The 23,265-nt window shown below is 42.8% G+C and overlaps 1 protein-coding gene across 11 annotated transcripts in view; it reads left to right on the plus strand.

Annotated features, from left to right (window-relative positions):
- Positions 1 to 23,265, plus strand: part of AAK1 (AP2 associated kinase 1) — a 185,861-nt gene that overhangs the window by 144,311 nt on the left and 18,285 nt on the right. For 4 of the 11 annotated variants that reach the window (XM_063695825.1, XM_055378036.2, XM_019020964.4 and 1 more), the window contains exons 17-21: positions 3,610 to 3,705; positions 16,742 to 16,843; positions 18,594 to 18,695; positions 20,485 to 20,595; positions 22,560 to 22,670. The exons of 2 other annotated variants lie outside the window; for them this stretch is intronic. In XM_063695825.1, the coding sequence (XP_063551895.1) occupies positions 3,610 to 3,705; positions 16,742 to 16,843; positions 18,594 to 18,695; positions 20,485 to 20,595; positions 22,560 to 22,670 (522 nt within the window). The remainder of the gene's footprint in view (positions 1 to 3,609; positions 3,706 to 16,741; positions 16,844 to 18,593; positions 18,696 to 20,484; positions 20,596 to 22,559; positions 22,671 to 23,265) is intronic. 5 more of the 11 variants (XM_055378038.2, XM_019020962.4, XM_055378039.2 and 2 more) reach the window with 5 other exon arrangements.

Below are 23,265 nucleotides of genomic sequence, written 5' to 3' on the forward strand. Positions count from 1 at the left end.
TTTATCCTTCTTTTCCTCCTTCTACCTTTAAAGAAACTTAGTTTAAAACCCACTTTAATAACAAAATTATAGAGACTGAGAACAGAATAGTGGTTTCCAAAGAATAGTAACAGGAATAAGTGGTGGGTGTGACTACAAAGGAGTAGAATGAGGAGGTCTTTGGTTTCATGGAACAGTTCTGTATCATGATTGCAGTGGTGCTCATTCTAATCTATACGGAGAATCAAGTTGCAAAGAACTATACACACAGGTTGGGGAAAGTGAAGGTCCCAGAGGGAACCAGGGGCCCCAGAAGGGAGTGCTTTAAAGGTTGAGGAATACGGTTTGAATGAGGAGTTGGGGGTCCTAGAAGAAGGTTGAAGGTCCAAGAAGTTGAGTGTTGGAAGGTGTGAGATGAGGATCCCAAGGAGTGTTGGAAGTCCAAGGAAGGGCTGAGGGTTAGAGAGTGGGAATTCAGAGTCCAAAGAACAGTGGGGTTAGTAGTGTGTCAGTGGGGGTTGGAGGTGACCTTCCCTCCTATCCCCACTTCCCAGGGCAGGCCTGGAGATGAAGAGGGCAGATACTCACAGTCCTGAGAGTTCAGTGTGCCAGTCACTGAGCTGGGTCTGATAGCAGCTGCTGGCACACTGGGGCTGACCGGCCACTGGGTAGGACATGGCTGTGGAGATGATGGAGGAGGTTACCCACTAAGGGGATGCCACTGCACCTCCCCATTCCCTTCTGCCACATCTGGGCATTAACACCCCAGTCTGTCCCTGTTGGCCCTTGCCTGTTACCCGTCTAGTTGAGCTGGGGCTGGGAAGTTCCTGCACACCTGAGGAATGGTAAGCATCACACATGCCACCACCTCCATATCTGGGCCTGGGGCACTGGGTTCCCACATTTCAAGGGCCTCTGGAGTGAAAGCAGGTGCCGTATGTCTTTGAAGCCAGGATGTAAAGGAGGCGGCCAGATTCCAGGGACTGGAAAGGTCGCCGGTCCATCCAGCAATCCCACCTTTGCCTTGCACTTTATCATGCATCTCAGACTATATCTTGCTTGCCCTGAGGAGGTAGCATTAAGGGTGGCAGAGGTGGCTGCTGTGACAGTGGCAGAGTCTATTCAAGAGATGCTGGGTACTGAGTAGGCGAGGGCAAGGGACTGGGGCACTGGGCTCTCGGGGGCAGGGGAGGTGGGGAGAAAGAGGCCCGGTCAGCCACTGACTACGAGAAATGTGGAATAGAGGTGGGTGGGGGGGAAACTCTCCCATGTCATCACAGCTGCCCAGTAGACCCCAGAGCATCCTCCTCATGCCAGAGGCAGAACTGGAGAGAGACCAAGATTCAGAGACAGGTAAAGTCCAAGACAGGGAAAGAAGGAAATCAGAGCTAGTTGCCCACAGAGATGCTGCCAGTGATACCCACACATGCCCAGCACTTTGACTCCTCCACAAGCCCGTTTTACAGACAGAACACTGAGGCCAAGAGAGGTGAAAAGAAATGTCCCACATTTGATGGCCTAGGCCAAGGGGATTAGTAGAGGAGATGCTGAGCCCCATGATTTCCAAATTCAACCCAGCACCACTCAGGCTGAGAAGGAGGGATTCAGGGGTCATTGAGAAAGACAGGGATGTCCAGGGAGCGAGATGAAAAGAGGCAGAGAGACATGAGTGGGGTGGGGTGGGGTGGGGTGGGATGGAGGGAGAACAGAGCAGAGGGTGTGGGTGGGGTCCCAGAGCCAGAGGTATGGGTGACATCAGCACTGAGGGGAGAAGAAAAGAACAGTAGACACATGCACAAATAGGGCCACGTTACAACTGGTGAGCACTGAGGAGCCTAGGGCCGCAGTACTGTGCTGGAGTCGGTGATCTCGGGCTACAGTTTATATAAGACATCACCACTGGGGGAAGCTGGTTGAAGGGTTCACAGGACTGTATGTGCAGGAACTTCTTGTGGTTCTGTATTACTTCAAAATAAAACGTTTTTTAAAAACCCACTTTATAGAAACAAAATGAGGCTTTTTTTTTCTAGAAAGACAGATGACAAACAAAATGAGATTTTAATTAATGAACAAACTGAATACTGAAATGCAAAGTAAAGAATGATTATGTATGGCCGGGCACGGTGGCTCACGCCTGTAATCCCAGCACTTTGGGAGGCCGAGGCAGTTGGATCACAAGGTCAGGAGTTCAAGACCAGCCTGGCCAACATGGTAAAACCCCGTCTCTACTAAAAATACAAAAATTAGCCAAGTGTGGTGGCAGGTGCCTGTAATCCCAGCTACTCGGGAGGCTGAGGCAGAGAATTGCTTGAACCTGGGAGGCAGAGCTTGCAGTGAGCCGAAATTGCACCACTGTACTCCAGCCTGGGCAACAGAGCAAGACTCCATCTCAAAAAAAAAAAAAAAAAAAGAATGATAATGTAAAGCTGCATGTGGTGGTGCATGCCTGTAATCCCATCTACTAGGGAGGCTGAGGTGGGAGGATCGCTTGAGCCCAGGAGTTCAAGTCCAGCCTAGTTAACATAGCAAGACCTCAGTCTCTTGGAGAAAAAAAATAAAAAGAATGATAAAGTGGAAACCAAGAAACCCGGCTTCTGATCCTACCTCTGGCTAGTCTTTAACGTTTAGGCTTCATTTTCTTTTATGGGGAAATAAGAAAATTGTGCCAGAAAATTCTGAGACCACGTCAAGCTCTGTTATTCCATAGGGTGTATAGAGTTCTGTAAATCTATATTTTGCCAAATATAGAATGAATGCCAATAGTATGTTAAGTATAGTACAGAGATTAGGGCTTGTCTAACCTTGGAATAGGCAAGAAGTCTATTTCTGCCCCTTTCTGTGTGTCTGCCTATCACTATATTAGACATTATGGTGATACAGTAGGACTTAGTCCTTAAAGGACCTCAAGAGGGTGATAGATACATAGGAAGTACCTATACACATGCTGGATTACAAAACAGATAGTGTTATATTTGTTTATGTGCTAAAATGTGTGATATGGACAATACCTCCTCTCGACATTCTGAAAGAGATACTGTAGACTGCAGTATATCCAAGAAAGGAGTGGAATTTCAGACATATGAATACCCTGGTTTTACTGTTAATTGCATCTCATAATATGTTACAAGGACCAGGTTGAGCTGGGTGCGGTGGCTCATGCCTGTAATCCCAGCACTTTGGGAGGCTGAGGTGGGTGGATCACCTGAGATCAGGAGTTCAAGACTAGCCTGACCAACATGGTGAAACCCTGTCTTTACTAAAAATACAAAAATTAGCCGTGCATGGTGGCAGGCGCCTGGCGACTCAGGAGGCTGAGGCAGGAGAATCGCTTGAACCGGGGAGGCGGAGGTTTCAGTGAGCCGAGATTGTGCCATTGCACTCCAGCCTGGTCGACACGAGTGAGACTTCGTCTCAAAAAAAAAAAAAAAAAAAAAAAAAGGGCCAGATCGAGTATCTCATAGATACTTTGCTGTTCACTGAGCTACAGCCACTTTTATTCTAGGCTTAGACTTACTCTGTAGTTTGAACTGTTGCATTAATAGAGGGTAAACTTACCTAGATTTACTTGGTGTTATTGCTTTTCTCTTTTTTTCTCTCCTGACTCCTCCTTCCCCTCCAACCTAACTCCAGCTGAAAAAAGGAAGGGTGGGCAGACTGTGGACTCTGGCCTCCCGCTTCTAAGCGTGTCTGATCCTTTCATTCCTCTTCAAGTACCTGATGCACCAGGTAGGTGAACAGAACTGTTCTGAGATTAAGCAGCTTGATTTGCATGTCCCAGGCCTTGTAGAAAGTTCTGCCTTAAACACCCTGTGAAAAGGATCTGAATTCCAAGCCCTAATAATAGGCTGCTGTTGTATATTTTTACTGTGTCTCAATAAGAGGAGTAAACTTGTCATGGAGGGTACCAGCCCTTAGCAAAGATAAAATCAGTTCAGGTTATACCAAATTGATTTCCATATTATATCAATGTTCAGTTTTTCATCCTTCATTGTGTTAATGGTGACGTGAGGGGCCTCTGTATTGGAAAGAACATTAGTCCAATATGATTGTAACAATGGTGGGGAGGCTATAAGCACATGATAAAGTGATCAAAATATGAATAGTGGTGATAGTGTGATCATGGGATTGTGGGTGACTTCTGTTCAGTTCTTTTCTATAATGCCTTTTTATTTTATAATATAAAAACACATAATGATAATTAGGGAATGGGATAATAATTAATAGGGAATGTGAGTCAGGAGACCTGGGTTCCCTTCCAGGCTCTGCTGCTACCTGAAAACCTTCTGGGCTTGGTTCTTCATCAGCGAAGTGCGTTGGACTGCAGGAGTTTGAATATCTCTTGTAGTCCACCATATCTCAATTTTAAGTAGCAGTCTAAAAAGTAGAAAGTGGTTGATGTGTTCTGAAAGAGCTTTTGGAACAGTGATTGGATGCTTCCCAGTTGGAGTTCAAGTTGCCAAAGCTTTTCCTTCCGGCCTTCCTTCTGTACTCTTTTTGGTGGGAGGAGTGGTGTGGGGAAGAGAAGCCGCCCTTTCTCTTATCTGTCAGTCTCTTCACAAAAGCAAATTGTTCCAGCTCCTTAGAAGCAGTTGACAGTTGTTTTGCTTCTGATCATTTTTCCTTTTTTCCCATTGGTGCCCCTACCAACTCTTGACCTTGAACTGATAGGACTGGCTTGGTTTTTTTCTCTCCCAAAATGTTAAAGGTATTTGATTGCTTGCTTCAAGATTGGAAGTGACTGCGATGTTCATATCCTTTACCAAGTCTGCCCACCATCACTAACTAAGACAGACTGCAGCTAGGGTACCAAGGCAGTTTTTATTTTTTATTTTTAGACAAATTTGTTTACCCCTCTAAGGAGAAGCAAACACTTGCCTTGATCAGGTAGTACTGTATAACTTTATAGCTTACTGGACCTGGATGTAGCTTAAAAATATCGAAAACCACTAAGGAATGATTCAATACAGGGTAGTTAAAAGGGAAGAAAGGAATGAAATAGAGGCGCTTTTTTCCTTTGCACTTTTCAGGTATGCCTGGCAGTACTTGGACAAGTTCATTTTGAATAGAAGGTTAGAAAAGTGTGGGCTGTAAACTCCAGCTGGGGCTCACTGTCTTTTCCTCCCTGTTTTGGTAATCATGGGATCAGACAAGGGAAAGAGGTGATGGAGGCATTCTCCTTTTGACACCCCTTCAGGTTCTTGCTTTGCTGTTGCTTAGGTAGCCCATGGGCTGCAGAAGCCAGGAAGAAGGCCTCTTTGCACAGGGCAGAGGATGAGGGCCCTCAGGCAAGTAACTGTCCTGTGCAGCTGTCACAGGAGTCCTCTGGATCAGGGTTGAAGAGCCAGGCACATGCCCCAGGTGGCTCAGGAAATCGGCTTCAGCTTGTGGAAATGCGTCTGGGGCCACCAGAGCCAGCTGGCTGCCATCCTGCCTGCCTTCTTGTCATCTTTCCTGTCTCCTGGTCCTCCATGCTTCTTTCATCCCGGTGGATTCCTGCTGAAATGTTACTGGTATACACTTTAATACCAATTAAGCCAAGACCTCTCTTGGGTTTCGGTGGAAAGATCAACTAAAATGAGACATTTTAATAGAGAACTCCAGGAGTGTGTTATTTACTTTCTGATCTGTCAGACCAGACTCATCTGTTGAAAACATAAGTCAGATAGTTAACTCTTCTGTGCTTTGGTGAATTCTCATATCACTGAGGGGGCATAAAATCCAGGCTGCTTACTGCGACCTGCAAGGCCCTAAGTGGTGTGGCCCTTGCCTACCCCTCTAATCTCAGCTGAGAGCGCTCTTCCCCTCCATCTTGTCTTTTCTCCAACAAGCTAAGCTTGTTCCCACCCTGGGGACTTTGCACTTGCTGGTGCTCAGCTTGGAAAGCCTTCCCTTCAGCTTTGTTCCCTTGTGTCATTCAACCTGTGGGTCTCAGCTTAAATGCCGTCTGCTAAGAAAGGCCCAGTGTGGTCCCACGGGCACTCCCAGTCACATCCCCTGGCACTTTTTCTTCATAGCCCTTATCAGGACATAGTCTGTCTTTCCTCATCCTATCACTCTCTGAGGGAGGGGCCTCATCTGTCTTATTCATCACCTGTATCAGCTGTGCCAACGACACTGTCTGTATTCACTTAGTGAGTATTTACAGATCCGACAAATGAATGAAATAAAACCAGAGGCTGGAAGCCTTTAGGTGGCCCCATTACCCTGCATTTCTGTCCCAGCTCCCAGGCACCAGACGACTGGCTCCATAGCCTTCCATCTGCACCTCTGCCAACTCCCCGCCAGTCCCCCCACACCCACTCTTTGAGAGTGAATAAAGGAAGGCACAGCCCACAATGTCAGGCAGCTGCCAGCCCCTGGGCTGATGAGAATAGTAGCTAGGCTCAGCAGGTCGTTTAGCCCCGTCCTTTCACAGTGTCCTGCAGAATTGTGCTAAGTATGTTATATTACCACGGTGGCTTTGACTATTCTGCTTATTTTAACATTCAGCCTCTAGCACATTCAGTTACACAGCTTCTATATCAAGGCCACTGCATCCTTTTTTAACATTTTTGAATATTGAGTGAGGAAAGGGCTCAGGGTTCAGTGTCTCTAGAACCTGGGCAAAATACAAATTTGGTTTTACCCCGCAAAAAGCAAGTAGTCTGTCACACCTCCAGCCCACTATGGACACCAGTCAAGTTTTTTGCCTGGTTTTCTTTGTTTTGCATACATGCTCATCTTCTACTCTCAGCCATACTGATGATAAGAATCATGAAAGGCTGGGCGTGGTAGCTGACACCTGTAATACCAGCACTTTGGGAGGTCGAGGCGGTTGGATCACCTGAGGTCAGGAGTTCGAAACCAGCCTGACCAATATGATGAAACCCCTGTCTCTACTAAAAATACAAAAATTAGCCAGGCTTGGTGGCATGCGCCTGTACTTCCAGGTACTCGGGAGACTGAGACAGGAGAATTGCTTGAACCTGGGAGGTGGAGTTTCCAGTGAGCTGAGGTCACACTCCTCCACTCTAGCCTGGGTGACAGCAAGACTCTATCTCAAAAAAAAAAAAAAAAAAAGAATTGGCCAGGCGCGGTGGCTCACGCCTGTAATCCCAGCACTCTGGGAGGCCGAAGCAGGTGGATCACCTGAGGTCAGGAGTTCGAGGCCAATCTGGCCAACATGGTGGGACCCTGTCTCTACTAAAAATACAAAAATTAGCTGGGCATGGTGGTGGGCGCCTATAGTCCCAGGCACTCAGGAGGCTGAGGCAGAAGAATTGCTTGAACCTGGGAGGCAGAGATTGCAGTGAGCCGAGATCGCGCCACTGCACTCCAGCCTGGGTGACAGAGCAAGACTCCGTCTCAAAAAAAAAAAAAAAGACTCATGGACTCTCAGTCTCCTGAAGACCATGCGTTTCAATGACTTTTAACTTTTTTATTTTATGCTTTTAAAATGATTTCACATACAAGTACCTTTGATCTTATAGATACTGGGGAGTGGTAGGTGGTAGATAATGTCAAGTAACGCCCTCATGGTGTGGGTGAGGAAGTGAGGCCTTAGTGTTGTTCGGACTGTGCTCAGCCACACATTCTTCTTATTGCCCACACTCCCGAAACAGTGGAGGGTTCTTTTATGTTTGGGACAGTTCTCAGATCGATAAAGCCTTTGACCACAGAGCTAAATTTAAGGCTTTGGGAAATATAAAAATAGATCTGAAACTGTTAGACCTGAGTTCTAGCCATTAGTGGCTAGGTGATTGTGGTCAAATCACTTAAATTGTGTGTTCTTATCCTTAAAATTGGCAATACTAAAACCTACCTTATGGGGTGGTCACAAGGTTAGATGAAATCATGTATTTGAAATTTCTATGTGAATTTTAAATTACTATAAAGATGGGAAATGCTGTTTCAACTTTGGTTCTACATCCCTATTCCCAGTGGGGCAGTCCTAGTTATCATAAAATGATATTTTTCTCTTGTTGAAATTAAACTTGCTCTTATGACCTTTAACTTTTGCACAACTGAGAACCATTAAAATAGATTTCCTGGATACAGTGATTGTCAAACTATGGGTAAAGGGCACTGGATAATTGTAGGTTGGTTCGTTGGTTTGTTTTAAGGAATGTTTTTATTTTTCAAAGCACTATAAAACAAATTTTCTTAGAAGGTCTGGAATATGAAAATCATAGCCATGAACATTTGTATGCTTACAAAGCTGCCAAATGATGCATGGCTAGTGAGTCTCAGAGTATTTCACTGATGCTCAAATGCTGCTTGTCCATTTATTTGCCTTCTGTATGCATTAGGAAACAGATAAGCTATGAGTAGTACCAGCATTTTAAAATATGGTAGAAAAGAGGCTGGGCCAGGCTCATGCCTATAATCTCAGCACTTTGCGGGGCCAAGGCGAAAGGATCACTTGAGCCCGGGAGTTCGAGACCAGCCTGGGCAACGTGGTGAGACCCTGTATCTTAAAAAAAAATTTTTTTTTAATTAGCCAGGCATAGTGCTGCATGCCTGTAGTCCTAGCTACTTGGGAGGCTGAGGCAGGAGGATCCTTGAGCCCAGGAGTTTGAGGCTGCAATGAGCTATGATCACAGTGCAGTAGCACTCCAGCCTGGGTGTGACAGAGTGAGACCCTGTCTCTTAAAAAGTGTGTGTGTGTGTGTGTGTGTGGGTACACACACATAGATATATATTAGAAAGATTGAGGAATTTTCTCTGAAAATTGGGGACAATATTTTTAAATCATTCTTTTAAATTGTAGTAAAATGTACATAATGAGATTTACCATTTTAACCGTTTCTAAGTGTACAGTTCAATGGCATTAAGTATATTCTCATTGTTTTACAGCCATCACTACCATCCATCCACCCACCTTTTTTCAACTTGCAAAACTGAAACTCTGTACCCATTAAACAACAACTCTCTATTTCCCCTCCCCCCAGCCCCTGGCAACCACCACTCTATTTTCTGTCTCTATGAATTTGACTACTCTAGGAACCGAATATAAGTGGAATCATACAGTATTTGTCCTTTGTGACTGGCTTATTTCATTTAGCATCATATCCTTAAGGTTCATTCATGTTGTAGGATATGTCAGAATTTTCTTCCTTTCTCAGGCTAAGTAATATTCCATGGTATGTATATACCACATTTTATTTCTCCTTTCATCTGTTAATGGACACTTGGATTGCTTCCATCTTTTGTCTTTTGTGAGAGATGCCTCTGTGAACATTGAGTGCACAAATATCTCTTCCAGATCCTGCTTTCAATTCTCTTGGGTATATACCTAGAAATGGAATTGCTGGATCATATGCTAATTCTATTTTTAACTTTTTGAGGACCACTGTTTTCCATAGAGGCTGCATCATTTTACATTCCCACCAACAATGCACAAGGATTTGAGGAAACAATTTTTATAACAAGTCTGCAGTACTGATCTTGGTGTTCCACAGACTAAGCAAGAAGACATTCGTTGCCCCATCAGTGCTGCTTCTTAGAATTAAAAACTTTTTTTAAAAAGTGCCTCTTGGTTTATGGCACTTCATCATCTCTTGAGAAGTTAAGCAAGAGAAGCTTTGTGCTTTCTCAAAAGTTTATAGTCAAGACAGGCATTCTTCTCATAACTTTTGGCCTGGCCTCTTCCTCATTTCCAACTGCCGTCTCGTGATACTGAGAAGTCCAAGGTTGATCGTAATATGTGTTTTTACTCTGGAAAGCTTATCTTTCTGCAGATTTAATTCTCTAAAATGAACTTGGAATGGGGCATGATGTTTGACTTTTGTCCAACTTGCAGATGTCACAAATGGTTTCTCAATGCTAAGAACTCTTTAGAGTGACTAGATTTCATTTTATTTTATTTCTTTTTTAGGGTGACTAGAGTTTTAAAACATCATCTCTCATCATGAGACTTCAGGGCTTACACCCCAACTCAGACAGAACATAGATTTCCAAAGCCAGAGCAGCCGTGTCCTCTTTTTTGGTGGGGCTGGTATTCGGCCCTTCCATGTCTGTCAGTTCGGCCGTTCTACTCCTCCTGTTCATATTCCTAACCAGAGTCAGAATGGGCCTTGAGCAAGCCCTTGGTTTTATTAGCCTGTATAAGTAGATACCTGTCCTCTTTTTTTTTTTTTTTTTTTTTTTTTTTGAGACGGAGTCTCGCTCTGTCGTCCAGTCTGGAGTGCAATGGCACGATCTCAGCTCACTGCAACCTCTGCCTCCTGGCTTCAAGCAATTCTCCTGCCTCAGCCCCCCGAGTAGCTCAGATTACAGGCATGCGCCACCACGCCTGGCTAATTTTGTATTTTTCGTAGAGATTATGTTTCACCATGCTGGCCAGGCTGGTCTTGAACTCCTGACCTCAGGTGATCCACCCGCCTCAGCTTCCCAAAGTGCTGGGATTACAGGGGCGAGCCCCATAGCCGGCTTCTCTTTTGATATTTTAGGAGAGGAGCTGGACATGGTGGCTCACTCCTATAATCCCAGCACTTTGGGAGGCTGAGATGGGTGGATCGCTTGAGGCCAGGAGGTTGAGATGAGACTGGGTAACATACAGGGACGCCATTTTTTCCAAAAAAAAAAAAAGTTTTAAGTTAGCCAGGCATGGTGGCATGCATCTGTAGTTCCAGTTACTTGGAGGCTGAGGTAGGAGTGCTGGGATTACAAGTGTGAGCCACTGCGCCTGGCCAGTTTATCTTCATTTTGTCCATAAGAGAACTTCAGTCTAGAAAGAGTAAGAGATTTGCCCAAAGTACTACACAAACTTAGTGTAGAGCAGGTCTCCTGTTTCTTAGTACCTTGTGTACCTCTCTGTTAGACCATCCTGCCTCTTCCCCACCTTTCACTTTATTCTAACAGTTCTGCTTATTCTGTTCTCACCCAAGGCATTTGAGTAAAATATGGAACTTGACCCATATTCACTACTGTAATCACAGGCACCTGTGGCTTGGTGACCCCCTAGCCCATTTAGTCCTCTTACTTAAAAGAGACGTTAATCCCCTTTTGTGTGCCAAACACTTTATTTATACACACGCATTAATTCTGATAAATACACCCTTTTAATCCCAACAACACTTTAAAGTAGTTCTTAATCTGTTTACAGGTGAGAAAATTGCTTAGAAAAATCAGGCAACTTAAATTCAGGCTCTTTTACTCTTTATTTTTTGGGATTTTGCAGGCCCCAGCTAAAATTCCAAAAATGTATAGTATCACAATAAAAGGTAAAAATAAATCAATAAAATGATACTCTCTCTCTTTTTTTATAAGTTCAACTTATATTCTAGATTTAGGGGATACGTGTGCATGTTTGTTACCTGGGTACATAGCATGATGCTGAGGTTTGGGGTACAACTGATCCCATCACTCAGGTACTGAACATAGTACCCAATAGTTATTCAACTTTTGTTCCCCTCCTTCAAACACACACACACACACACGTGCACACACACACGTTTAGAGTCTGGAGTCAGTTCTAAAAATATCAGAGTAAGCCTAAAAACTAATGCAAAACTTGGCCGAGCGCAGTGGCTCACACCTGTAATTCCAGCACTTTGGATCACCTGAGGTCAGGAGTTTGAGACCAGCCTGGCCAACATGGCGAAACCCCATTTCTAATAAAAATAACAAAAATTAGCTGGGTGTGGTGGCAGGCGCCTATAATGCCAGATACTTGGGAGGCTGAGGCAGGAGAATTGCTTGAACCTAGGAGGCGGAGGTTGCAGTGAGCTGAGATCGCGCCATTGCACTCCAGCCTGGGCAACAAGAGTGAAACTCTGTCTCAAAAAAAAAAAAAAAAAAGCAAACAAAAAGTACTAATGCAAAACTGGACCATTTTCTTCTCTTCAGAATTGTCCAATTGCTTTTCACAAACATTTCATAGGAAGATTAAATCATTACTAAAATACAATTTATGAATAATTTGGGGGTTTCATTGGTCTATCCCCTTAAATAATTGAGAATAACAGTGTCAGTCTTTGTACATTTCAGGTATGAACTGTCCCAGAAGAATGGCTTTTGCCTTTGCATCCAAAGAAGCCACTTCTCATAACTCATGGGGAAAAAAGATCTTTGTTCATTAGACATCACTAAGTCACGATATGCTGATGTGAAGCGTGATTGATGTTTTTGGATCTTAAGGAACACTTCTACAGTTTCCTACATTCACCACTCTCTTCTCTGTGCTGTTCTTCTCCATGCCCCATCATGATACTTGGCTTCAGTGTGTCTCTATTAAACTGTAAGGGAAAGGACAGAATTTATAAAACAAAGGATATCAGGGCCAGCCCTTGTTGCAGATGGAAGGCCTCCAGGCTCCATGATTTATAGACTGTCAGCATCCTATAGCCTTTCTTGTGCCTCCCATTACATCCTTTTCTCAAGTTCTTCATTTACAATGACCAAAAGTGACCAGTAATAGCTTTAGATGTGACCTCTTCTAAGAGTCCTTACATTTTAAAGCAATCAAAACTTTAGTTAAACCAGAAGAATGAAACTCCAGTGTGGTCAGATATCTGAGTCTTAGTATCAGCTAGCTCTCTTGCTTGCTTGCTTGCTGTGAGATCTTTAGCAAGTTTCTTTAACTTTCTGGAGCTGGTTTCTTCATTCATAGAGGAGAAGGCTGAATTAGATAAGATATGAGGTTCTTTCCAATGCTAACCTGTCTGATAACATTACCGTTGTCCCCAGGACCATGTCTATGTGAAGACTCATTTTCCTATATTGATGGAGATAGGCAGACCCCTAGACAGATACAGAGAGAACTTCAGAGACAAGTCCAGGCTCTACCATGTCCAATCTGTGACTTTGGGCAAGTTGCACATTCTCATAGTCTCTGATCTTCATTCTTTTAAACTGTATTAGTATTCCCAAACCCAGGGGTTTTTGAATAATGAATGAAAATATTTGATATTAAGCTCTACAAATGTAAGTGATGTCCATCGTTGTGATGGCACCTGGAGGCCCACTGAGTCACTGGGAGCCTTCCTTCCCTGTGAGAGTCCTGGGAGTCCAAGCAGCTTTTCGCACAGCTGTCCACCTTACATAGACATGGCCTGTGCTGTCACTCCCAGCTTTGTGCCTGCTATTGTTCTGTCTGCAGCTCCTCCCTCCCACATTTCTGGTATTTGAGTATTCCCAAGCAGCTGTGACCATACAAGTTATCTATGTGAATAGCTTGTTACTTTGAGGTTTGGTCAGAAAATAAGCCCCCCTAAATCAGGCAGTTTACACCATTCTGTCTCACCACACAACACGTGTACACTCATGTACTTCTTTACCCTCCCACATGCTTTTTGCTAATGACTTATAAAAATATTAGATTCTTGAGCCAGGTTCAGTGGCTCATACCTGTAATGTCAGCAACTCAGGAGGCTGAGGCAGGAGGATTACTTGAGGCCAGGAGCTTAAGATTGTCCTGGGCAGCATAGCGAGACCCCATCTCTACTAAAATGAAAAATAAAAAATATTAGCCGAACATGGTGGTACATGCCTGTAGCCCTAGCTTCTCAGAAGGCTGCAGCTGAAGGATCTGTTGAGCCTGGGAGTTCGAGGCTGCAGTGAGCCGTGATCGTTCACAGCACTTCAGCCCAGGTGGCAGAGCACTATCCTGTCTCTTAAAAAAAAAAAAAAAAAAAAAAAAAAAAAAGGCCAGGCTCAGTGACTCACACCTGTAATCCCAGCACTTTGGGAGGCCAAGGTGGGTGGATCACCTGAGGTCAGGAGTTCGAGACCAACCTGGCCATCATAGTGAAACCCCATCTCTGCTAAAAATACAAAAATTAGTCGAGGGTGGTGGCGCATACTCGTAATCCCCGTTACTGGAGACTGAGGCAGGAGAATCGCTTGAACATGGGAGAGGGAGGTTGCAGTGAGCCAAAATTGTGCCATTGCACTCCAGCCTGGGTGACAAGAGCGAAACTCCCATCTCAGAAAAAAAAAAAGAGATTTTCTTCAATTCCTGTTCTTTCCACCTCCCATCAAGCCAAAAGGCATAGATGTGGCAGGGCATCTGAGGGGAAACCAAGAACTGGGATACAAAGGTTCGTAAGACCCTTCCTTACCTTCAGTCATGCTTAAGGGCTGCGAGAGAATTGAGTGCAGGATGCTCCAGAAGATTCCTAATGTGGCAGGAAGGTGGGGAAAGGCTTACAGGAGATAGTATTGAGTGACAAGTACAAAAAAGTAGGGGGAGGCATCTCCATTTTACAGATGAGGAGATAATGTCAGAAGGTTAAGGAACTGTGCCAGAGTCACAACATGTCACCAGAGAGGCTAGAATTCAGAATCTGAAAGAATGCTAGCCGGAGGTTTTGCACCAAGATAAACTGCTGCATGAAAGACAAGCAAGTAATTTTGGGTCTTTACTTTTTATCCATTGCTTTTCAAGATTGCAAATATATGAGTGCTAACTTAAAAGAAGCAAGTAATTTCATTTTTTTAAGTGACAGTTTTTTGAGGAGAGAGGAATGAAGCAAAAACTAGTGTTTGGAACAATGCAAAGTTAGACTTTTTAGGAAAACCATCTTATTTTTACCAGTATGCTGAAAATTATTAGAGATATTTTTAACATCTTATAATGTCATATACAGTGTAAGGTTAATGCTAATATAATTACACTTGTATACTTGGTTAGTGCCCTGTGAGGGTTTTTTTCCTGCAACTGAAAAGCTTCCTTTTTTCTTCCTTCCTTTTCTTTATGTTTTTATTTATTATTTTATTTTATTTTTTTGAGACTCACTCTGTCACCCAGGCTGGAGTGCAATGGCACGATCTTGGCTCAGTGCAGCCTCCGCCTCCCGAGTACAAGCAATTCTCTTGCCTCAGCCTCCTGAGTAGCTGGGACTTCAGGCATGTGCCACCACGCCTGGCTAATTTTTGTATTTTTAGTAGAGGCGGGGTTTCGCCATGTTGGTCAGGCTGGGACTATAGGCATGCACTACCACACCCGGCTAATTTTTGTATTTTAACTAGAGATGTGGATTTCCCCATGTTGGCCAGGCTGGTCTCGAACTCCTGTCCTCAGGTGATCCACCCACCTCGGCCTCCCAAAGTGCTGGGATTACAGGCGTGAGCCACTGCACCCAGCCGTCCTTCCTTTTTTAAATATAAACGAGGTATAAATGAGATATGTAGCTTATTGTCATTTAATTCAAAGTTATCTACATTCCGTAGACTCCAGAGATGGTGAATTGGCTTTACATGTAAGTCTTTTTCTGCAGTGTGTTAATTATACTAAAGCAAATTATCTTGCCAAGACTCTGAAATCCATTCTTTTGTTTGACCTGTGTAGTTACAGATCACCTAAATTGAAGATCACCTAAAATTTGGTTCCTGTTTTTCCATGAATATCAATTTATTTCTTGCTTATCTCAATTCCCAAATGACCTAGAAGAATACAGATTTATTACAACGTTATATACACGTTCTTGGACTTTAAGTCACTTCTTTTTCTCAAGCAAACGTTTTAATTTTAGTTCTCTTAATGACATTTCCATGGTTTAAAAGAACGTTGTTGACATGTCTTTAATTGGGCAAGTTACAGAATTTATGTGATCTAAGTCTCCTCTTAACAGGAAATATGAGCTCTAAATTCGCTTCTTCCTGTAAGATTCTATGATTCATTATTTTGTTTCAAGTTAATGCTTTACCTTTAATAGCTTAAAGGTAAATAGAGGGTTCTTGATGGATCGGGCTAAAAGAATCGTTTTGGAAGGAATCCAAATGTGCACACATTGTCAAACATTAAGTTACCAGGTGTGACAAGTCTGGTGGCTCTGGCGTCCTTTTATTTCTTGGCCAGAAGACATCAAGAGTAATCCATTTTTGGGCTTAAGTAAATTTTGTGATATTTGACCATAGAATAATATGACTGCCAGCATGTCACAGGTGCGTAGTTGGCAGACAATAAATGATCGTTGAAGTCAGCTTAGGTGTGGTTGAATTGATTATCTTGGTGAGTTATAAACTGTTTCTAAATAAAGTCCCCCCCAACCCCCGAAAAAAGAGAGAGATTCAAAACTAAGCCCAAGAAGGAAAATGAACATACAAAGATTTATATGCAGATGTTTATGGCAGCTTTATTTTTACCAGCTTAAAAACTGGAAACAACCAAATGTTCAGTTGGTGAATGGATCAACAAAGTGTGGTACAGCCATACAATGGAACAGGACTCAGCAGAAAAACAGAGCAAACTATTGATACTTGCGACCACATGGATGACTTTCATCTCAAAGGCATTATGCCAAAGGAAGGAAACCACACACAAAAGACTACATACTCTGTGGCTCCATTTATAGGAAATTCTGGAAAAGGCAAAGCTGTAGGGACAGAAAGCAGATCTGTTGTTACCAGGGTCTGTGGTGAGAGGAAGGCACTGACTGTAAAGGTGTATGAAGGAATTTTCTCAGGTTTTGGAAATGTTCTGATCATTTCAGTGGTAATGATATGAATGTATACATTTGTCCAAACTAACCACATTGTACACTTAAAATGGGCGACTTTTATTGTATGCAAATTACACCTCAAATAAAAACAAGCAGACACACCCAGGACAGCATCTTGAATGCCTTACAAAGTGACTACTTCACTTGAGGAAGTAATCATTTTTCAACTTCCAATTTTGAAAGCCTGTTAACAAGATATTAATAGCATTCATTTTTATGGTGAATCTGTACCAAATATTGACCCCTAAAATGTGTTTGCTTAAAGAATAGTGAATGATCCGCTGGCTTTAATATCTTACTACATTTTTGCTTTCTTTTTGTCTCTCTGCCCAATGTAGAAAAACTAATTGAGGGACTCAAATCTCCTGACACTTCTCTTCTGCTCCCTGACCTCTTGCCTATGACAGATCCTTTTGGTAGCACTTCTGATGCTGTAATTGGTAAAGTCATCATCTCTGTTTCTTCAGTCATGCATGATATGTGTGCCTGTTTCAAGAATGACAAGTACCTAGTTAACCAATCCCTGGGGGAATAGCCCTGCTACCCCAGAAGCCAAGGCTATTTAATCTCACTTGTGTCACACCAAATGAAGTGTTTTCCTTGCTTTTCGGGGGTACAACGTCTATTTTTTGGCTTTCTTGATATCTTGAGATTTCTAGAGTGGATCTCTTATGAATGAGGAGGAATGTGGAAAGTTTCACATTTAGTTAGAAAAACTTTAAAAAGTTGGTTTCTAACTAGACTACCTTTACTGAACTTAATGAAATTTAGCAGATTCTTCTTCTTTTTTTTTTTTTGAGACAGAGTTTCACTCTTGTTGCCTAGGCTGGAGTGCAAGGGCAAGATCTCAGCTCACCGCAACCTCCATCTCCCGGGTTCAAGCAATTCTCCTGCCTCAGCCTCCCGAGTAGCTGAGATTACAGGCATGCACCACCATGCCTGGCTAATTTTTATGTTTTTAGTAGAGATAGGGTTTCTCCATGTTGGTCAGGCTGGTCTCGAACTCCTGACCTCAGGTGATCCACCTGCCTTGGCCTCCCAAAGTGCTGGGGTTACAGGGGTGAGCCACCATGCCCAGCCCAGATTCTTCTTTAGAAGGCCCATGTACATCCAGCTGCAGTGGGATGAGCCTGGGAAGCATAGGAAGACCCCATTGCTACAAAAAAAAATGTTGTTAGTTAGCCAGGTGTGGGGGTGCACACCTGTGCTACCAGCTCTTTGGGAGGCTGAGACGGAAGATCGCTTTGAGCCAGGGGGTTTGAGGTTGCAGTGAGCCCTGATCATGCCACTGCCCTCCAGCTTAAGTGACAGAGACCCATCTTAAACAAAATTAAAAAATTTAAAAAGGTCCATGTATATACCAAGTATCAGTAACTGAGAAAACATTTTGCCCACTGGTTAAGCCCCATAAATAGAATCCAGGGCAGGGGCTTGGTCTGCTTCCTCTCTCACATTTTCCTGTGTTCCAACAGCAAGGCAGGCAAGATTTGCAAAATGTCCAAGGCCCCTGTACTCCAGGAGGGTCCAGTCATGAGGCATCTAATAATGCCTTTGGGCAGAAAGTCCTAGAACTCAGAAGTGCCATGACCTTGCATAGGGGTAGGCCTGCAGGTGAGGGGTGTCACGTGGTGCAAAATGCCTCCCAGCTACATCCTGGGATGGGGTTTGAGATGGATTAATGGCCTTTGCATGGCACAGAGGATGTTTGCCCCCAGGTTTATCCCTTAATAAAAGCGAAATTACCAGAAAAAATTAAGGTGCCTTTCAGCCCATCTCTTCTGACATGGAAGAGGTTTGCTGAGCGGCTTTTGTTCCGAATTTGTTTATGAGAACTGATCATTAGTGAGACTGGCCACAGTATTTAACCTTGCACATGCATGCTCAGTGAAGCCTAGACATTCAGAGCAGCAGAAATAAAGTAACTTATTTTTCTTTCCACCTTGCCTGAGACTGGCATTTTAGAGACCTGTTAAAAGAAAGTGTTCACATGGCTGGGTGCAGTGGCTCACGCTTGTAACCACAGGACTTTGGGAGGCCAAGGTGCGATAGATCGCTTGAGCTCAGGAGCAAGACACCATCTCAAAAAATGAGAATTTAAAAAAAAAGAAGAAAGCTTCACAGAATTTCCTAAAGAAACTTCTGACTCCCTTTCCCTTACCCTTTCCTCTTCTTAATGCTCTGTTACGAAAGAAAAAGCTGATGTTGCTGTTGAGAGTCTCATACCAGGACTGGAGCCCCCAGTTCCCCAGCGCCTCCCATCTCAGACGGAATCTGTGACCTCGAATCGCACAGGTCAGTCAGGTGTCTCTGCAGCTGCAGGGACTGGTCGGTGTGGTGAATCTCTGAGCCAGTCTTTTCACCTGGCTCAGTCGATCCTGGGCTTATTTTGAAGCCCAGGTAGTTCCTCCTGAAATGGACACTCTGAATTGTCACAGCCCCAGCTTCTAGATGTTGAGGGATATATTTCCTTGCTAAAGAACTGAGTACTTTTTGGAGCCATGTTCTCTGTGGAGTGATCTCTGGGCTTTGTCTGGTTACAGTATTTCTTTATTCAAGATTCTTTTCACTGGTGGTGGGATCCCTCTGTGTCCTTAATTAAAGAACTCCGCCGAGCTGTAAGGATACCCTTAACCCTCCAGATTGCTGTGCATCTTTCCAGTCTGCCAATGCCAGTGATGTCCGTGGAGCTCATCTTCTATATATTGATGTTCCGTTCCCAGCACAGTGCTTTAATCCTGTAGAGGTAATTTGCTGTAAAATTGTAGGCAAAGTTGAAGTCTTCCCTAGATCTAGTATTACTTGTACCCTAATTTCAAAATTGAGTCTTAATAGAATTTCTTAACTGCCCACAAATACAGATTTGGTAACCTTCTTTTTTTTTTTTTTGTCCATAATTCCCTTGATAAAAGTATCTGGTTTTCAAACTTGGATAGAAACAATTAGAAGCCTAGGAAATGTGAGGATAAATTCATGCAGGTGAAAAAAAAATTACCTCCAGAGACATGATTTATTTTCCTTATCTTCATTTGAATGTTTTCTCCTAGAAAACTTCTCAGAAAACAATCCCTGTGTTAAAATACTTAAACTCAGGCTGGGTGCCTTGGCTCACACCTGTAATCCCAGCACTTTGGGAGACTGAAGTGGGCGGATCACCTGAGGTCGGGAGTTTGAGACCAGCCTGACCAACATGGAGAAACGCCGTCTCCACTAAAAATACAAAATTAGCCAGGTGTGGTGGCGCATGCCTGTAATCCCAGCTATTCAAGAGGCTGAGGCAGGAGAATCGCTTGAACCCAGAAGGCAGAGGTTGCGGTGAGCCAAGGTCGTCCCACTGCACTCCAGCCTGGGAGCTGGAGCGAGACTCCGTCTCAAAAAGAAACTTAAACTCTGAGTTTTTGTCTTGGTTTTCTGAAATCAAAATCATGTTCAAAGGGCCAATTTCAATGTAAAGAATACTAGCTAGAGGCATTGTGGGTGGGAACCTGGTTGAGTTCTAGAAGGTACTGTTTAATCTTGTCACATTCTGCTAATAATAAGCCAGAGGCAACCCTCTCCTAATCAGTTTGGATACTTTGTCCTATAGTAACTTCCTTCTATGAGTGTTTAGGGAAAGTTTAAGTGAAACTCTAATTGTAAAGTTTTTTCTCCCAAATGGCATTCACTAAGAACTGAGGTGCTAAAGTTAGCTCAGTATCCAAATCACAGACCTGTTTAACCAGCAGCCTCTGAGCAAAAATTATCCTCTATTTCTATATTAATGTTAAGAGGAATCTAGAAAGACATGTTTCTATAGATGAAAATCCAGAAGCCTCCACACATTTCTTTTGGTTTTCATTCTCCCACTTTGGCTTGTATGTGTAACGTGTAAATGCAGTAACTTAAAAGCTAAGATCTAATCTCATGATACAGATGAAAATCCAGAAGGCTCCACACATTTCTTTTGGTTTTTATTCTCCCGCTTTGGCTTTTATGTGTAACGTGTAAATGCAGTAACTTAAAAGCTAAGATCTAATCTCATGATATTGTTGTGTGTGCCACTTAATGCCATCACTGACCTGGGATGCTGTCAATCTGGACTCAGATTCTCTCACCGGGGAAGATTCCCTGCTTGATTGCTCTCTGCTCTCTAACCCTACTACTGACCTTCTGGAAGAGTTTGCCCCCACAGCAATCTCTGCTCCAGTCCATAAAGGTAAATGCTTTCTTCTTCTCAGGCCCACATGTGTCCTTAGAGGGGAAAGAACTAAACAACTTTTGAAAGTTTTTCTTATCAAAAGTCTTTACTAGTGAAGTTTTAAAACTACCTCCTTGTATGGAAAACTTGAGTATCTCCTAGATACTGTGTTATAATACCTCTCAGTGAGAATATTTACTAAGACTTAGACGACCGGCCAGTTGTGGTAGCTCAGGCCTGCAATCCCAGCACTTTGGGAGGCTGAGGTGGGAGGATCACTTGAGCTTAGGAATTTGAGACCAGCCTGGACAACATACGGAGTCTCAGTCTCTACAAAAAAATTTTTTAATTAGCCAGCCATGGCAGCATGCACCGGTGGTACCAGCTTCTCGGGAGACTGAGGTGGGATGATTGCTTGAGGCCCAGAGGGCAAAGCTGCAGTGAGCCATGATCGCATCACTGCACTCCAGCCTGGGCAGCAGAGCAAGACTCTGTCTAAAAAAAAAAAAAAAAAATAGCAGACAGGTACTAAAAATAAATAAAATTAAGTCTAAAAAAAGCCCTACACAACAGATTGGTGAAAGTATTGCTTTCTGGCAAGAACATAGAATGCAGATATTCCATGTTACCTTTAAGAGCTAGATACCTTTGCAGTCAATTCAAGTAGATGGTTGAAGTGACTATCTACTGCCTGCCTATAATGATCATATGATGCTTGTTGGCCTTAGAATGTAAAATGGTTTTATCATATCTGATTCAAAGTTATTGCATAGTGATGACTGCAATAAAGAAATAAGCATCTTTCCTCAAAAGTCAGTCCTGCAAGGTTGAACTTGTAGAAGTTTTGAATTTTAGTTCACCTTCAAGTCATGATTGGTTACTGGATTTCTCTTTCTAATCTACTATTTTCATTTTTCAGTCTTGGGTTAATAGTGGTCTGAAATCCTGGACAGAGGTAGCTTGAATCAGATTCTATTCAGTGAGCAGTTTGTGACAGTGTCAGGCTCAATGCCTGGCTTACTTTGTTACTGAACTTTCTGTGATTGGGTAGTGAAAGTAGTCTTCTGGAAAGAGAAAATGTGTAGAAAAGAAAGAGCTTAAGTCCCTTCAGGAGAAAATTCAAGAAGGAAGACTCCCCAGAATGACTAAAAATAATCACCCCTGTGGTTTGCAATGGTAATAGCTGAGTTTTTGTTTTTACCCGTGATGACATTAAAATGATTATGTTTTTATAGATTATGTAGAGGGAAGTTACCTATTTAGACAGTGATGTCTGGCAGGAGTGTGTCAGCAGCAATGTAGAATTACAGAGAAGCATCATTTGCAAAATAAGTGCTCAGCCAGCACTCGCTTGCTGTTAGGGTAGCTTTAATTAGAATGGAGAAGACTATTCTAACAAACTTCTACTTGAGGCCTCAGTGCATGTGATCTTGTGCCTCAGCGTTCCCTGAGGCTTCTGAGTTGTTTCAATGTCTTTTTTTCCCAGTCACAGTGCAGTGAATCCTTCCAGCAGTATTTTGTTTGCGTTATATACAGTGGTTACTTCTTAAAGAGCCACCAATTCTCTTCCTCCTCCCCTGCCCTGCCCCCAAGCCCCGGTTTTGAGTTTTTCAAATATTGTTTGGCCTCTGTTCCCTCAGTGAAGACAAGTGACTTATTCCTATGCCTTTGTGGATTAGTGACATTGAAGAGATACCTCACAATAATTATAATTAATGTCTTATAAATAATAGAATTCTTCCAAGAACCCTTTTCCCTAATCATTTATAAAAGTCTTAACATGGCCAACTCTAAAGCATTTTTTTCTATATCTCTGTATTTTCCAGTTTTGCTATTTTTATTTCAACTCAGAAAGATAAATCCTTTCACCTTTGAAAATAACAGGGCTGTACAGTTGAGATCTTTGTGCCTCTTTCACATTCTCTCATTTGCTAATCTCTGCCTCTGTTGTTTCTGCTTGTGTACTTGCATTCTGTATTAAGCTGCAGAAGATAGTAATCTCATCTCAGGTTTTGATGTCCCTGAGGGCTCGGACAAGGTGGCTGAAGATGAGTTTGACCCTATTCCTGTATTGATAACCAAAAACCCACAAGGTAAGAAAAAGGATGGGGAAAAGAGAAGAGCTTGGCCTCAGTTCTCTTCAAAATAGTCATGCACCTAATCTGCAAGGGGGAAGAAAAGCATCAACATTTAATGAAGGACATTGGGTGTAATGAGAATCATTGTAGGCTGACCAATAGAGATAGATAGAGATAGGTATCTTTAAAGTTTGACCGTGGTGTTTATTTAGAGAGAAGTCTTTAACAGTTGGCCAAAAGTTAGTTTTTACCATGAAGCCAAAAGCAAAATCATCTTTAGTCAGTGGAAACCTGAAGGTATATATCAAAAGCACATCACATTTTTTATCATGATTAGAATAATCCATAATAAATATTTTTCCCAAAGAGATTAACAGCTGTGTTTTGGTATCATTCACATCTTTTTGACATTAATGGAGCATCCTTTTTCAACTTTGATGGATGAAAATCATTTGAACATGCCATAAAACACTCAATTACCATAGGACCATCTATTTATTTTTTAAAGCGTGTTCTTATTGCAGTATCTTAATAACTAGTTTCTCCCCAAAGCAAAAATTATTGATTTTTACTTTATCAAAGGGAGATGGCTTGATATTATCAGGAAGTT

Source organism: Gorilla gorilla, chromosome 12, assembly GCF_029281585.2.
Source record: "Gorilla gorilla gorilla isolate KB3781 chromosome 12, NHGRI_mGorGor1-v2.1_pri, whole genome shotgun sequence".
NCBI lineage: Eukaryota > Metazoa > Chordata > Mammalia > Primates > Hominidae > Gorilla > Gorilla gorilla.